Here is an 18,509-nt window from a genome sequence, read left to right as displayed (position 1 = left end):
GCAATGTCACTTAAAAAATTCATTTTCGAGCATTTTTCCAGCAATCGAGCATTAGGGTATGTTCACACGGCTTATTTACGGACGTAATTCGGGCGTTTTCCGCCTCGATTTACGTCCGAAAATGCGGCTCGATAGCGTCGGCAAACATCTGCCCATTCATTTGAATGGGTCTTACGATGTTCTGTTCCGACGGTCATTTTTTTTACGCCCCGCTGTCAAAAAGCGGAGCGTAAACAAGACGCCCGCGTCAAAGAAGTACCTGTCACTTCTTCAGACGTAAATGGAGCTGTTTTCCATTGACTCCATGGAAAAACAGCTCCATTTACGTCCGTAATTGACGCAGCGAAAAAACGCCTCAATATGCCATGACAGCTGAAATTACGAAGCTGTTTTCTCCTGAAAACAGCCCCGTAATTTCAGCCGTAACGGACGTGTACGTGTGAACATACCCTAAGACTAGAGCTCCGCGAAGAACAGTCACCTTCAATCTGAAGTAAGATCAGCATTATCGTTAGGGTATGTGCACACACAAAATAAAAAACGTCTGAAAATACAGAGCTCAAGGGAAAACAGCTCCTGATTTTCAGACGTTTTTTAAGCCACTCGCGATTTTTCAAGCTGTTTTTCTATGGAGTCAATGAAAAACGGCTCCAAATACGTCTCAAGAAGTGACATGCACTTCTCTTTCGCTGCCAAAACCGTCGGAACAGAACGCCGATGGGCAGATGTCTGGAGGCGTTCTGCTTCCGATTTTTCTGCCTTTTTTCAAAAAAATTGCCAGTGACCTTGTAAAAGCAGCAAAAAAGTATGACATGGTCAGATATTTTGCAATGGTCCTTGTAACTGTTTTTCCCACAGGGAAACATTGAAATCATCCACAAGGTGAGGTAATGCCGCAATTTTTCTCTGAATCGCAGCAACTTGGTGTCGCCATTGAGCCCCAGACTATAAAGGGCCAAGAGCTCTACAGAGATGATTTAAGGGTTAATCGCAGCTATTGGTTGCACCTATTCTTCTAGATATAATGTGGTCATAAATAAAGGGTGCTTAACACTTTCTTTACAATATAGAATGAATAGTCGAGGTCACCCTCTAGGGCCAGTTAATGTTTCCATTAGGATCTATGACTTCATTTCCACCCACTGTGTTATACATTGTGATTTCAAGGTCTATGTACATCACTTTCTCAGGGGCATTTGGTATAGCAGCAGCTGGAAGATATAGCCATTGATAGCGTCCGGTCACCCACTGTGTGTGGTTGCAATCTGGCAGTGCTACATAATAATACCGTGATGACTGGCAGTAGAAGAGGGGCGAGATTCACTAATCCACTTAAAGTCAGCGCAACTGCTAATTTTTTTTTTTTTTTTACTGATGTCACAATCGTCTGTGCATGGTAAACCACTAAAAACCATAAAAACAGGACAGGTAGAAATATCTATCGTGAGCCATATGAACTAACTGTAAAACCACTGAGTTGTAAAGTGTACCGGAGACCCGTGTAAACATTGAGTACTTGCTGATAGTTTCCTTTGGACTGTCTGTATGCCTCCAATTCACACAACGCATAACAGCAGACCACCGAACAGCCACCTGGGCTGCCTGGCAGAAGACATCTGCCCATAAACATAACTCGAATCTTCTGGTCGCCAATATAAAATCTGTACCAGGGCCCCCACCCCTCCCCAACCAAGTGCCATTTATAACACTAGAATTGTATTGTGTCGCAGAGGAGCCTTTGGACAGCAGGGCCCAGGTACTACCCCTGCACCCCCCTAAGCTATGGCCATGCACCTGCCAGTACCATGCATCTACATGATCGGGGAACCTATTTAATAAAATTCAGCTTTTAATGCAGGATGTAAAACATTATGGAGCACATTCCCATGAGACAGTTTTGTTAAGGTTTTGCAAAAATTGGAGGAAATAAAATGTCAGGTGTGAACGTACTCCTAGGTCAGCAACATAAGCTGTTCATCAACTGAAATATTCAGGTGTTGCATCTAACTTTAATGGCCACAGGCAATGCAATATTACAGCAAATACTGGAATTCACAACCAATCAGATGAACTAACCATCAATCGTATTATTATGGAAATCAATAAAATGCATGTGACAAACAGAAAAGCAGCCAACGTGGCCTGCTTTAAATTAGTCTTTCTGGTTACTCAAAATGGCAAATAAATGTGTGGTCCTCACCCAGTGCCTTTTTTTTTTTAATAAACTATACATGCCAGTATCCACACATGTCCACTTCAGCTTCACCCATCTATATTTTCTGTTGTGGCGGCCATTTTTGCCCAAGTGACAATCGGAAGTGCAGCCATCTTAGTTGTAACTCTTGAATTATATTCTTACAAACTGACAACAGAGCGTAATTTTGTCAGCACAAGCAAAAAATAACAATGTGAATGTTGTACCATCAGCTCCTGAGAAGAATATTCAAAAGTGACAACCAATATGGCTGCGCCTCCTATTGTTAATTTTACAAAAATGGCAGCTGCAGCCGAGTAGCCAAATATTTTGTGTGTCCTCTTTAACACATTTCTTCTCCTGTAACTTTCTCCTAGGAACAATTTTGAGTACTTGCATTACTAGGACAGGGTACAGCACCTTGTTGCAGCACAGAAACTCTTACCTCTTTTACTCTTTCCAGCTCATTATATAATGCCTGTTTGGTCACCTCCATTTCAATGATTTGCTGACGCAACATTTCATTTTCATCCTCTGCTTTAATTCGCTTCTCTTCCACATTTTCCAGCTCGTGGTGCAATCTGACAGATACATCTTTGGCTACCTGTTAACACATGTATAGAGATGATAAAAAAATAATAATAAGAGGCCAAAAGCACATTAAGCAAGTGTTAAAACAGAGCAGTCATTAGTCCATCTTGAGTCTGTCTGGGATTAAATGAAGAGAGCCTACATCCAGAGAAGATCCGTGGTTAGTTCTCCAAGATGTTTGTAACAACCTCCCTGCCGAGTTCCTTCAAAAACTGTGTGCAAGTGTACCTAGAAGAATTTATGCTGTTTTGAATGCAAAGGGTGGTCACACCAAATATTACATAGTTAGTTAGTACGGTTGAAAAAAGACACATGTCCATCAAGTTCAACCAAGGGATGGGAAAAGGGAAGGGAAAAATTTGTACACATTGACATAGGAGCTGATATTTTTGTGTTCCAGGAAATGATCTAAGCCTTTTTTTTAAAGCCATCTCCTGTCCCTGCTGTGACCGGCTCCTGCGGTGACTATTCCATAGATTCACAGTTCTCACAGTAAAGAAGGCTTGTTGCCTCTGCAGACTGAACCTTTTTTTCTCCAGACGGAGGGAGTGCCCCCTTGTTTTTTGAGGGGGTTTTACATGAAACAGATGGGATGGGAAGACGTGTGCAAATTGTGATCTCTGACTTTTATTGAACTGATAGGATTGGAAAGTAAAAAATTGGAGAAAATCAAAAAAGTGATTGCACCCTCCAAGAAAAGGTTAAAAAATTATTAACCCCAGACGTTATTGCTACATTTGAACAGGATTTTAGTCTTGAATATGGAGAATGGGTAAGAGACATAAAGGAAATCAAGGCAAAGAAATTCCAACGGGATCTCCTCATTTTAAACAAGAAGGGTCTATAGGTGGCAGAGACATGGCCCTACAAATTTAATCTGCTCTGAGTCATCTTCCTCGTTGGACAGCAATATCTCGGGAGCCTCACAGAATGAAGGGTCAATGGGACATGACACGAGAACCGGCTGATATGTAACGAGGAGAACACAGATGAACAGGAAACTAAATAGCTCTGATAACAACTCAGGAGGAGAATTAAAGGTAATTAACTTCTCCCATGTAGTACTGACACCTAGCCAGATATTGGTACGCTCATTGGGGTGAACATTTTGCCGGGAATCAGGATTTGATGATTTTACAGCTGTCAAAGATGTTTTCCTCTTTGCTCGCAAACTGATACAAAAAAAATACTATGCTAAGAATAATATCCACCATTTGTTTGCAGCCCAGGAGGAATTGGGAGGGATCTAGGTATTAGAATCTCTGCTTGAGGAACCGGAGGTAAGCGTTGATAAATTTCCTTAATTTACCCGCCCCAAATCAACCACATTTCCTCCCTTAGGCCCAGTTCACGCAGAGTTTTTTGGCATTGATTTAGACGTGGAATGGGAGGCGGGGGCGTTTTTTTCCGGGAGGATTTTAGCTTCTGACCACCCATTGAAATCAATGGAAGACAGAAAAAGCGTTTTTCACTGCATTTTTTGCCCACGTTCCTCAATGGGCGCAGGAGAATAACGCGGCAAAAGCCACGGCAATAAAGCGCAGGCAGGTCAAAATCTGAAGGAATTTTGAGGCAGATTGTTTCTGCCTGCAAAATGCTCTGTGTGAACTAAGTCCACCAGTGGAGATGTTTGTCAAGATGGTAGCGGAAGAATTGAGAAAATTAACCCAGGACCGCAAATATGACAATCTTTCAAGTGAACAACATACAGCTCTGCGTGAGTTATGAGGGAAGTTGTATTCAAACTTGCGGATAAGGGAGGAAATGTGGTGGTTTGGCCAGTGGATCTGTATGAATCTGAGGCTGAAAAGTGTTCTAAGCGGCTTTCGTCCAATCTGACAGACCTCTTTAAGAGCCAGTTGGACAACATTCTATTGGAGATATTTGGATGTGTTTGATCACCAAAACAATTATCGATTTAAAAATTCCATCACCCTAACACTTTACCTTCCTCCGAAGGTACATAAGGATATGAGACCACCAGGACGCCCAATAGTTTCGGGTGTTGTAGCCTATGCGAGTTGACATGCCTATTTTTGGACTTTTATCTTCGTCCATGTGTGGAGAGTTTGCAGTCCTATATTAGAGATTCAACAGATGTTTTGGGATGACTGGATCGGGTAACAATGGAACAGGGTATGTTTCTGACATCCTGTGATGTTGAATCCTTGTACACTTGTATTGACCATGAATTAGAGCTACGTGCAGTCCACTTCTTTTTACAATCAAAAGGTCTATATAGCGAATCGGTAGAACTATTGGTTACGCTCATGTGGTTTGTCCTTGAGCACAACTATTTTGTATTTACAGACAATTATTATTTGCAACTGAGGGGTACTGCTATGGGGGCCACTTGTGCCCTCTCATATGCAAACCTTTATTTAGGTCAGAGTCAGCAGGAATATAAATAAAAAAAATTAAAAAACAAAAACACGATGCGCACTGATTCTTTTCCCAAACAACTATATATCAATTTGCTGAATACCTATACGAGTATAGACCATTGGCATGCGCCAAACAATAATGCGTCCACGAAAATCATAAAGCAAATATCAATACCTATACCAGACTGTGAAGACTACTAGTATATCCAGAAAATGAAACACACATAGCACAAGTCATGTACCATGACAATATAAAATAAACTTTATTGAAATATACATAACATATTGGCCATCAAAATATAAAAACAATATAGCACACAGTTAAAAAGGAGAGTATGGAGGAGCTGCGTGAATAATCCAATATATATGCTACCATACTATAAACATCCTGTGATGTGGTAACAAATGCAGATATCTATAGAAAAGATAATCATATAGATCAAGTATTTGGACAACAAAAGCACATAAATATATTTAGCACCTAACAGAAGAGCACACAATTGTGCATGCATATAAGAGTATACAGCTAGAGCTCCAAGTTGCACCCAAAACAAAGACCATGCTTTATAAATAAAGGATATTGCACAAACCCATGGACTGCATGATAGGAAGCACGCAGGAACACTCCACTCTGACCGCCCTCGACGCACGTTTCGCCGTCAGCTTTCTCAAGGAGTACTTGGAGCTCTAGCTGTATACTTTTATATGCATGCACAATTGTGTGCTCTTCTGTTAGGTGCTAAATATATTTATGTGCTTTTGTTGTCCAAATACTTGATCTATATGATTATCTTTTCTATAGATATCTGCATTTGTTACCACATCACAGGATGTTTTTAGTATGGTAGCATATATATTGGATTATTCACGCAGCTCCTCCATACTCTCCTTTTTAACTGTGTGCTATATTGTTTTTATATTTTGATGGCCAATGTGTTATGTATATTTCAATAAAGTTTATTTTATATTGTCATGGTACATGACTTGTGCTATGTGTGTTTCATTTTCTGGATATACTAGTAGTCTTCACAGTCTGGTATAGGTATTAATATATATCAATTTGCTCCTGCTCTATAACATACTACCCCACAGATAGGGTAGCATTGTCAAAGTAACAAGTCATGTGACACTTGATTGTCCATGTAACTTTTACTACAGCTGTACGACACTCACAAATCATTAGATTAGCTGGATCTGTTTTATGAGCAATAAATGGTCTCTTAGGGCCTGTTCACACAGAGTATTTTGACAAGCTTTTTTGAACGGAAACCGCTCCGCAAAACTCGTCAAAAACCGGCCGAAAATGCCTCCCATTGATTTTAATGGGAGGCGGGGGCGGTTTTCTCCCGCGAGCGGTAAAACCGACTCGCAGGAGAAATAAGGGACATGCCCTATCTTCGCGCGTTTACGCCTCTGACCTCCCATTGACATCAATGGGAGGCATAGAGAGAGTATTTCGCTGAGTTTTTTGCCCGTAGCACTCAATACGCGTGAGCGAAAAACGCGGCGAAAAACATGCAGGTAGGACAAAATCTGCCTCAAAATCCCAAACGGAATTTTGAGGCAGAATTTTCCTCCTGTAAAAAAACTCTGTGTGAACACAGCCTAAGATGCAGTGTTTAAAAAAAAAGAATTTAGGATTGCTAAAACATTCCCATAATAAAGTTCCTTGCTGAGCACAGGCCTTGGCACTTGAGCATATTTCTGGAACCAGTACCTAATGAGTTTCAATGCTGTACAATATGACATAGCTGTTTCCCTCCCAGTTCCTAGAAAGTCTTTTTATAGCTGACAGGAAGCACTTCAGTGTTTATGTCCTCCGAGAGTCCTAACTAAAGTAATTCAGAATCTAGTACATGATCCTAACATGGTCTATCCTAGGCCAAAACTGGAGGCTTTGTTCAGCTGTGGGAATTTGTCAGTTGACATTTTTAATTAATAGAAAAGAAAGTGACTGAAATGAATGGGAAATTCAGGAGAATCATCCCCCGATGGCGCCTTTCCTATTCAATGTTGTGTCCTGACCAAAATATTCCAATTAGGTTCAAATAGTTTTTCATGTCCGCCTCTGCCTAAGTATATAACTCCAGTAAGATAAATCAGAGAAAGCATAGGAGTATAATAATTAATTATTTATCTATCTACCTATAATGATAAAGTAAAGTATAATTGCTTAAAGCGGTTGTCCAGTCCCTAAAACTGATGGCCTTTCCTCAGGATAGGCCATCAATATCTGATTGATTGAAATACAACATGCCCGGTCCATTTTTTCTTCAATATCTGCCCCCAGTGGAGCATAGGGACACCCTCGTACACATTAGACAGTTGGCTGGTCCTGCCGAAATAGGCAGGTTCGGCTAACTTTTATGTAATTTGTATGGGTACCTATAGCTGCCTCAGGGTTTCTCACACACAAAAAGTTCAATAACTCAAAAAAAAACAGAAAACAAATGTACATTGTGTTTTTATAGTGCTTTGCACACAGTAGGGGAAGCAGCAGAGCCTCTGCCTCCATTGGTCCTGGCGAACACGTGATCACCAGGGCAGTTTTTATGTGACAAAGCTGCTGGGTCAAACTAGATATTGCCTGTTATTGCAGCTTCAGTTACAGGGGAAATATGTAAACATCTGCCCTCGGGGGAGAGTCGGGACACCCTCATTAAAATTAGACAGTTGGATGTCCCGCCAAAATCGGCGGGTTCAGACAAATTTTATCTAATGTGTATGGACACCAATAGCCCCCCTAGGGTTTCTCACAGACAGGAAGCTCAATCGCGTTCTTACTAGAACATGATCTGCAGCCACATACACAGCGATTCTGCTTGATTAACATTAATCCAGTGTCCTGATAATGAATACACATGATCATCCAGCCTGGACGTCATGTGTACTCAGAATCCTGATACTTCTGAATCTTTTCTGTGAGATTCCAGCAACGGATACGAAATCTCGCGAGATTACGGAGGTAAACAAGATTTTGTTTCCGTTGCTGGAATCTCAGAGAAAAGAGTCAGAAGTGTCAGGATTCTGAGTACACATGACGTCCAGGCTGGATGTCAGGTCTATTCATTATCAGGACACTGGATTAATGTTAATCAAGCAGAATCGCTGTGTATGTGGCTGCAGATCATGTTCTAGTAAGAACGCGATTCTGCTGTCTAAATGAATGGAGAGGAGTGCATGATGCCGATTGGTCAGCGTCATGCACTCCTCTGTACAACGCCCACTTGGTCGAAATTAAAAATACGCCCACTTGGGCATTAAGCAACTCATTAGCATAAACCAAAATCGCTCCTAACGTTGTGAAAATAGATCGTTTTTTTAAATAAAAAGCATTACTGTCACCTACATTACAGCGCCCATCTCCTTATGTAGGAGACAGGGCACTTATAATGTGGTGACAGAGTCTCTTTAAGTGGTTAACACAAAAAATATTTTGTTTAGATGTTGAATTATTGCAAATGAAATCGTTGTAAAATTTTATTAAATTTGGGTTTTAGCAATCCTTAAAGAGCATTACAAAATAAAATTCACAATAAATAAGTACATTTTGTGGGGGATGACGACCAAAATAAACTGTTTCTGAGAAAGCCTCTTACATAAGCAGTTGCGAGACCAGTGGATGTACCTCTACATAACCAAGAAGGTTCACATGGCAGTAGGGCTGGCGATTAATCGAATCAATTAGATTACTTCGCCCTGGAGGCCTGTGATGATTCTGTTTTTAGACGTTGAATCTATTTTATAATGGCATTGTCTGGTTGAGCTTTAGGAGGAAGCTTGGCCCTGCCGTTTGTCACCGCCTCACCGCATCGTCACCTGTGGAGTCGCTCATTTACCACTGTTGATCTGCTGCGCTGATGCTGGCCGCCATTCCATCCATTCAGTGAGAGAGGAGACAGTGTACAGGACGCAACAATGCGGTCTCCTCCCACCTCCTCATGTGGCTGCCCAATGTAATGCTCCGCAGTACTGGCACGGCATGGAGTTGGAGAGGGCAGGGTGGCTATTTTATATAAAAGAATGGGAGGCAGGGCTAATTATTTCCTTATTTTATAGGCTAGATGAGTGAGTGGCTATATAAGCTGTTCCTCAGAGCCCCAGGTAAGCTAAAATGGTGGCCATTTTAGCATTTGTTTGTGCTCCCAACACACACATAAACAATATCCTCACTGTATCCATGCTGCACCTCATCACCTTATACTTTGCTGTTCCTGCTACCAGCATAGCCTCAGGTTATCTTAAAGACTATGTACACCTTTGACATATTTTTTTTTCTATATATAAAAATGTGTATCAGTGTTTTTTGCAAATTTCAAAATACTTTTTATTAAAAATAATTGTAACTTTTTTAGATACAGCTGATTTGTATCCTGTGTACAGAGCAGCTGTATCTAACTCTGAAATCTTTATCCGTCATGTCAGTGGTACTGATGATTTTACGGTCAGCGGGTCCTGCGGGATCGAGCTGTTAACGATGACATTTAAGTTGATAACGAAGATGTGATCGAAAACAGACGGATTCAGGTCTAAGAGAATGATACATCTGCTCTATATACAGGATACAAAGCAGCTGTACCAAACACACTGATAGGCATTTTTATATAAAAAAAACTAAATACATTTGAATTTCTGATAGAAAACAGTATTTGCCGAGGTTAAAAGTTGTGACGTTACATACAATTATTATAGTAATATATGTTAAAAAGTTATTTATATAAAGAAAATAATTTATTAAAGAAGCACTCCCATGAAAATGTATGATTGCTTTTTTTCCGTTTGTAATGGGCATCTTGTACACGTATATGATATTTATTTCCTCACCGAGCGTCTAGCTTTCAATACATAGACTCCATTTGACTCCCCTGTGTGATCACGTGATCTCTAAACTGACTCGCCGATTCACACAGAGTCTTGTGTGGCATGCAAGCCAGTTTCTCTATGTAAGTCTATAAGACTCATTGAAAGGAGTGGAATCCCTGGCCAGAGCGTTGCTGACGCTCTTGCCGGTGATTCCGCTCCTAGAGGGAGTCCCTGTCTAGGAGCGGAATCTTTCCCCAAGGTAGTGCCACACAGCCCCCCTCCCTGGTAGTGCCACCCAGCTCCACTTCCTGTAGTTAGCACCTTTGGGACTCCCTCTAGGAGTGGAATCCCCAGCCAGAGCAGTGCTGACGCTCTTGCCCGGGATTCTGCTCCTGGAGAAGCCCCTGACATTACTGTCCATATATGGGTAGTGACGTCAGGGGCTACTCCTGAAATGGAGTCCCCGGCCAGAGCACTGAAAACGCTCTGGCCGGGGTTTCCGCTCCTAGAGGGAGCCCCTTACGTGACTGTCCATATATGGACTGTGACGTCAGGGGCTTCTCATGGAGCTGGATACCTGGCCAGAGCTTTGCTGACGCTATTGGCGGGGATTCCGCTCCTGGAGAAGGCCCTAACGTCACGACCCATATATGGACAATGACGTTAGGGGTTCCTCTTGGAGAGGAATCCCCAGACAGAGCATCGGGAATGCCCTGGCTGGGGATTCCCCTCCTAGAGGGAGCCCCAAAGGCGCTACCTACAGGGAGGGTGGCTGTGTAGCACTAACAAGGAGGGGGGGCTGTGTGGCACTACCAGGGAGGGGGGCTGTGTGGCACTATGAGGGAGGGGGCTTTGTGGCACTCCCAGGGAGGGGGGCTGGGTGGCACTATCAGGGAGGGGGGCTGTGTGGCACTCCCAGGGAGGGGGGGGGCTGTGTGGCACTACCAGGGAGGAGCGCTGTGTCGCACTACGAGGGAGGGGGGCTATGTGGCAGTACCAGGGAGGGGGGCAATGTGGCACTACCTGGGAGGGGGGCTGTGTGGCAGTATCTATGAGGAGGCTTTGTTGCACTACCTACGAGGGGGCACTGTGGCACTATCGACAGAGGGCACTGTGGCATTATCTACAGAGGGCACTGTGGCATTATCTACAGAGGGCACTGTGGCATTATCTACAGAGGGCACTGTGGCATTATCTACAGAGGGCACGGTGGCATTATCTACAGAGGGTACTGTGGCATTATCTACAGAGAGCACTGTGGCATTATCTACAGAGGGCACTGTGGCATTCTTGACATTCTTGTGTTTGCCAAACACTGCCAACTGAGCAGCCAGACTGCATTTAGCAACACTTAAACTGGAAAACTGGATTGTTAAAATAAGCATGTGGCGTAAACTCGCAAATTTCCGGTAAGTTTAAACCTAGCAGTATCATTATAGTAATGTAGTATTATAGTAATGTAGTATTATAGTAATGTAGTATTGTTATAGTAATGTAGTATTATATTAATGTAGTATTGTTATAGTAATGCAGTATAGTGATAGTAATGTAGTATTATTATAGTAATGTAGTATTATAGTAATGTAGTATTATTACAGTAAAGTAGTATTGTTATAGTAATGTAGTATTATAGTAATGTAGTATTATATTAATGTAGTATTGTTATAGTAATTCAGTATTGTTATAGTAATGTAGTATTATTATAGTAATGTAGTATAGTTATAGTAATGTAGTATAGTTATAATAATGTAATATTATAGTAATGTAGTATTATTATAGTAATGTAGTATCATTATAGTAAGGTAGTATTGTGATAGTAATGTAGTATTATTATAGTAAAGTAGTATTGTTTTAGTAATGTAGTATTATTATAGTAATGTAGTATTATAGTAATGTAGTAATGTTATAGTAATGTAGTATTGTTATAGTAATGTATTATTATAGTACAGGGTGGGCCATTTATATGGATACACCTAAATAAAATGGGAATGGTTGGTGATATTAACTTCCTGTTTGTGGCACATTAGTATATGGGAGGGGGGAAACTTTTCAAGCTGGGTGTTGACCATGGCGGCCATTTTGAAGTCGGCCATTTTGTATCCAACTTTAGTTTTTTCAATGGGAAGAGGGTCATGTGACACATCAAACTTATCGTGAGTTTCACAAGAAAAACAATGGTGTGCTTGGTTTTAACGTTACTTTATTCTTTCATGAGTTATTTCCAAGTTTCTGACCACTTATAAAATGTGTTCAAAGTGCTGCCCATTGTGTTGGATTGTCAATGCAACCCTCTTCTCCCACTCTTCACACACTGATAGCAACACCGCAGAAGAAATGCTAGCACAGGCTTCCAGTATCCGTAGTTTCAGTTGCTGCACATCTCGTATCTTCACAGCATAGACAATTGCCTTCAGATGACCCCAAAGATAAAAGTCTAAGGGGGTCAAATCGGGAGACCTAGGGGACCATTCAACTGGCCCCATGAAGACCAATCCACTTTCCAGGAAACTATTCATCTATAATGTCACCCATAACTTGTAAATAACTCATGAAAGAATAAAGTAACGTTAAAACCAAGCACACCATTGTTTTTCTTGTGAAATTCTCGATAAGTTTGATGTGTCACATGACCCTCTTCCCATTGAAAAAACTAAAGTTGGATACAAAATGGCCGACTTCAAAATGGCCGCCATGGTCAACACCCAGCTTGAAAAGTTTCCCCCCTCCCATATACTAATGTGCCACAAACAGGAAGTTAATATCACCAACCATTCCCATTTTATTTAGGTGTATCCATATAAATGGCCCACCCTGTAGTTCAAATAACTAACTGATTAACAATAATTTGTATTGTATAAAATTTGAAAGTAATGCGGCCCGTCAACTTCCCATTTTTTCTTTGTGCGGGCAATTTACCCGGCCGAGTTTGAGACCCCTGCTCTAAATGATGAATAGATAACAATTTTGAAGACTTCTCTTAAAGAGCAACTGTACTTTTGATATGTAATAGAGACATATCCGAAGTTTTGATTTGTGGGGGTCCGGATGCTGAGACCTCCATCGTCGCTGAAACTGAGGTGTAGAACCATTTAGCTAAGCGGCCGATCGCAGCTGAAGGTGCAGGGCGCTTCTGCAACTTCGTTTCAGCCACGGTGGGAGTCTCAGCACATGGGACCCCCACCAATCAAAACTTCTGAAATGCCTCTAGGACGTATCAAAAGTACAGTTACTCTTTAATGCACAATATATTACAGTTATTGAAGGCTTTAAAACCCATTCTGAATATTCTGCTGCAAAAGTAAGTGTCAAAATCATACAATATTTCTCTTACCTTTAAGTCTTGCTCCAGACTCCCGATAAGCTCTCCATCCACTTGGCCTGTCTGTGCAACTTTTAAGCTTTTTTGCTCTGCTTTCCTGAGGCGGTATTGCAAAATACGGCAGCTCTTATTGGCTCGATCAAGCTCCCTTCGGAGCTCCTGCAACTGGTAAACATCTTCCTCTAGATAGCTGTCACGCATCTCCTCCATTTCAGCCCGCAGCTCATCCAGCTCATCCTGTTGAAAACCATATCAAGAGTCATGATAAGGGAATTTGTGTTTATACACACTGTCCAAGTGTGGAAAAATCTTACAAATAAATATATAACTCTATAATAAATATAACAAATAAAACTTGCTAAATGAAAGACAAAATATACTAATCAGAAAAGTACAGATAGCATGTTTGCTTCCAATTTACAAGCAATATACAAATATTAATGTCACCCCTGTGAAACCCCAACAGTATGGGTGTGTTAGCATCAAGTAGGGGACATGTGGAAAGAGATATAACTGCAGAATCAGACTACACAGTAGATTGTAGTCTGTTACCATGGAGACAGAAAGTTCTGCATAGGAGCTACATAAAATAGTAGATCAATTTTTATCAAGAATATTTGCAAAGTTGCTAAATTCTTTGTTTGCTTTAGTTGCCTTGGAGCAACAACAAACATTGGTTTGCATTTTCTTTCATTCAGATAGATTGGTAGGTGTTTGAGCATAAACAGAGGGATCCAGTACAACTTAATAAAACCACCAAGTTTTATTCATCATTGGTCAAACCATATACATAATGGCAGGGGTGCTTACATGTTTTGAGCCAATACAGGCTCTTACTCATAGCTTCAAGCTATTCGTAAGAGCGGCTGGATCCTTCTTTTAGAACATGGTGACCAGTCTTGCAGTCCAACAAGGCAATACATTCCCGCTTTCCCCTGTAGAGATATACAGACCCCGAAGACCATTCTTGGCAGGCAAGTGACAGTGGTCAGTTACATAGTAACACAGTTTGTACGGTTGAAAAAAGACACATGTCCATCAAGTTCAACTAAGGGATGGGAAAAGGAAGGTTTGGTTTGCTTCTTTCTTTGAGAAAAAATGACTGGTTTCAAGTCCCGTCAGAGCTTGGCCAATCCAAAAATGTAAGGCCCAGTACACACTGCCAGTACCTCTCAGATGTAGCTTCATTTTACAGATAGCTGAAAGTACTCTCCTTAACACATTTTTCTTACATTGAATGTCCACTTTTTAATACCATTTAGTTTTTAGGTAAAAAATCCTCTGTTGATTATATTATTAAACCTTACATTATATAACTTAATATACCGTATTTTGTCGGACTATAAGACGCAGATTTTAGCAAGAATAAATCTTGCTAAAGAGTCCCTGCCTCTTATAGTCCGCAGTCAAGGGACCTGGTAGTGTTGGGTCCCCTGACCGGTTCCTACTTAACCCCTTCCCGACGGGATGATGTTTGAGCGGCTCACGCGCTGAGCCCGCTCCATACACTGCAAGTGTCAGCTGTGTTTTACAGCTGACATGCTGCTACAACGGTCAGGAACAGCGATGGCAAGAGAAAACCCTATGTGATATTCTTGTATATTATTACTTTTGTGTCACTTCTCAGGTAAATGTAAAATCTAATTCAGTTAATCTATGAGTAAGGGCCTGTTCATATCAGCGCTGGCCTTCGTTCATCTGTAGTCGACTACGCTATTGTTTCCGTGAAAAAAAACAGAAACCTAGCAGAACAGAGGCACACCGATACCAACTGAAAGAGAACAAATACCATTGAAATCAATGCAAACGGAAGCGATAGTTTCCATTTGGCTTTCTGTTTATCTGTTCCTTTAACCCCTTCCCGACATTTGCCGTACATGTACGTCATGGAAAGTACTGACTTCCCGCATCTTGCCGTACATGTACGCCAAATGTTTGGGACCGGCTCAGAAGCTGAGCCGGTCCCATCATCACCGGATCTCAGCTGTATCTTACAGCTGACATCCGACTGTAACGGCGGGGACCGAAATTAGCTTCGATCCCCGCCATTAACCCCTTAAGTGCAGCGCTCAAACGCGATCGCTGCACTTAAGGTGTTTGCAGCTCATCGGAACCCCAGTAATGAAATTGCCGGGGTTCCGGTGGCTGCAATGGCAACCGGAGGCCTAATACTGGCCTTCCGGTCTGCCTAGCACCGAAGCCGGTCAAGATCCGCCCGGCGGCGGAGCCTGATCGGCTTCCGTAGCTGTCGGCAAGATGGCGCCGGGTCAGGAGCTGATCCGGCGTCATCAGCGGTGGAAGTCAGCTGTACTGTACAGCTGACATCCACCTGTAACGGCAGGAACCGGAGCTAGCTCCGATCCCTGCCATTAACCCCTTCGATGCAGCAATCGAAAGCGATTGCTGCATCGTAGCGGTTACTAGCAGATCGCCAGCCCTGACAGGCAATCGGGACTGGCGACTGCTGTTATGGCAACAGGAGACACAATGGTCTCCTGCTCTGCCATTACGGAAGCCGATTTAGGCCCCGCCGGGAGGCGAAGCCTAATCGGCTTGCTGTCAGTGAATGACTGACAGATCTAATACATTGCACTACATAGGTAGTGCAATGTATTAGAAAAAAAAAAATCTGACCGTTGGAACTTCAAGTCCCCTAGTGGGACTTGAGAAAAAGTGTAAAAAAAGTATAAAAAAGTGTAAAAAAAAGTGCACAAAATAAAAGTTTGAAAACAGTAAAAGTTTCAAGTAATCAAATAAAACACAATCCCCCTTTTACTCTTATCAAGTCCTTTATTATTGAAAAATAATAATAAACCATATGTATTTGGTATCGCCACGACCGTAACGACCGGAGGTATCAAAATATTATATTATTTATTGCACGCGGTGAACAGCGTAAAAAAAACCGTAAAAAACGTTACCAGAGTTTCTGTTTTTTGGTCACTTTGCCCTACAAATATTAGAATAAAAAGTGATCAAAAAGTCGCACGTATCCAAAAATGGTACCTATAAAAACTATAGCTCGTCCCGCAAAAAACAAGCCCTCATACACCTCCGTCGACAAAAAAATTAAAAAGTTATGGTTCTCACAACTTGGCGACAGAAAAAATACATTCTTTTTACAAAAGTAATTTTATTGTGCAAAAAAGTTGTAAAACATGAAAAAGTTCTATAAATTAGGTATCGCCGGAATCGTACTGACCCGCAGAATAAAGTTAACATGTAATTTATAACGCATGGTGAACGCTGTATAAAAAAAACCCGAAAAAAGCTGTGCCAGAATTGCGTTTTTTTGTTTACCTGGCATCCCAAAAAATAGGATAAAAGGTGATCAAAAAGTCGCATGTACCCCAAAATGGTACCAATAATAACTACAGCTCATCCCGCAACAAACCAGCCCTCATACCGCTACGTCTATGAAAAATAAAATTAGTTATGGCTCCAATAAGTCAGGAAATAAAAAAATATGCAGTTGTGCCCGAGGGGAACATTTCTTCTGTTTGAAGAGGCGATTTTTCAAGGACCTAAAATTAGGGAACCAGGAAAGGGAGGGCCCAAACATATCCGCTGGAAGCGACGGTGCCCGTATTATACCAGGACAACACTTCCCAGCAAAATTCCCCAAACTACAAAGGCGCGGAGTGTGGACCAAAAGGGGGATAAGAAATGACACCATTTATCAGTGCGACACCGGCCTGTGCAGAAAGGATTGCTTCACAGCGTAACACACATCTATGGATTATTTTATTGTTTTTTTTTACCCCGTTATTATACCACCTGACTATGCCCCTTATATACTCCGCCCGGCTTACATATGCCCTACATTATAAACGGAAACACCAGTAAGACTCCAAACAAAACTACTACCAAGCAAAATTCGCCCTCCAAAAGCCAAATGGCATTTCCTCCCATCTGAACCCTACAGCGTGCCCAAACAGCAGTTTCCTTCCACATATATGGCATCGTCATACCCGGGAGAACCCTTTTAGCAATTTTTGGGGTGTGTGTCTCCAGTGGCATATGCTGGGCACGACATATTTGCCACTGAATGGCATATCTAGGGAAAAATATAAATTTTTAATTTGCACCATCCACAGCGCATTCATTTATGGAAAAGATCTGTGGGGTGAAAATGCTCACTACACCCCTTAATAAATGCCTTGAGGGGTGCAGTTTCCATAGTGGGGTCACTTCCCAGGGGTTTATTTTTATTATTTCACATCTGAGCCTCTGCAGTTGTGAACCAATACTTTGTAAATCGCCAAATTAGGCCTCAATTTTACATGGTACGCTTTCACTCCTGAGCCTGGTCGACTGTCCAGGCAAGAGATTAGGGCCACATGTAGGGTGTTTCTAAAACCAGGAAACCCAGCATAATAATTAGAGAGCTGTCTCGTTATGGTGGCACAAGCTGGGCACCACATATTGTCCACATATCTGTGGAAAAAATCCCATTTTCACTCTGCAACATCGAGTTCACACTAATTTCTACAAAACACCTGCAGGGTTAACATGCTCACTACACCCCTAGGTAAAAGCATTGAGGGGTGTAGTTTCCAAAATGGGGTCACTTCTGGGGGGTTTCCACTGTTTTGGGCCCACAGGCGCCCAGAAACCAATCCAGAAACATCTGCACTCCAAATGGCGGTCCTTCCCTTCTGAGCCCTGCCGTGTGCCCAAACAGCAGTTTATGACCACATATGGGGTATTGCCGTACTCGGTAGAAATTGCTTTACAAATGTTGGGTTCTTTTTTTTCCTTTATTTGTTGCGAAAATGAAAAAATTTGCGCTAAAGCTACGTCTTATTGAAGAAAAAGGATTGTTTTTATTTTCACTGCCCAATTCTAATAAATTCTATGAAACATCTGTGGGGTCAAAATGCTCACTACGCCCCTAGATGAATTCCTCAAGAGGTGTAGTTTCCTAAATGGTGTCACTTTTTGGGCGTTTTCATTGTTTTTTCCCCTCAGGGGCTTTGCAAATGTGACATGGCCGCCGCAAACCATTCCTGCTCAATGTGATCTCCAAAAGCCAAATAGCGCTCTTTCCCTTCTAAGCCAAGCCGTGTCTCCAAACAGCCGTTTATTACCACACGTGGGGTATTGTTTTACTCGGGAGAAATTGCTTTACAAATTTTGTGGTGCTTTTTCTCCTTCAGTCCTTGTGGAAATGAGTAAAAATAAGCTAAACCTACATTTTCTTTGAAAAAATGTTGAT

General features: G+C 41.7%; 1 protein-coding gene across 1 annotated transcript in view; it reads right to left on the bottom strand.

Moving 5' to 3' along the window:
• The window catches only part of MTCL1 (microtubule crosslinking factor 1), a 158,453-nt gene that overhangs the window by 107,181 nt on the left and 32,763 nt on the right, over positions 1-18,509 (bottom strand). The window contains exons 2-3 of the mRNA XM_075826415.1: positions 13,304-13,528; positions 2,640-2,798 (exon numbers count right to left, since the gene is read on the bottom strand). Coding sequence (XP_075682530.1) covers positions 2,640-2,798; positions 13,304-13,528 — 384 coding nt within the window. The remainder of the gene's footprint in view (positions 1-2,639; positions 2,799-13,303; positions 13,529-18,509) is intronic.

The sequence above is a fragment of the Rhinoderma darwinii genome, chromosome 5 (assembly GCF_050947455.1).
Source record: "Rhinoderma darwinii isolate aRhiDar2 chromosome 5, aRhiDar2.hap1, whole genome shotgun sequence".
In the NCBI taxonomy this organism is placed as follows: domain Eukaryota; kingdom Metazoa; phylum Chordata; class Amphibia; order Anura; family Rhinodermatidae; genus Rhinoderma; species Rhinoderma darwinii.
The sequence above is the reverse complement of the archived record's forward strand: the minus strand, read 5'-3'. Positions and strand labels throughout refer to the sequence as shown.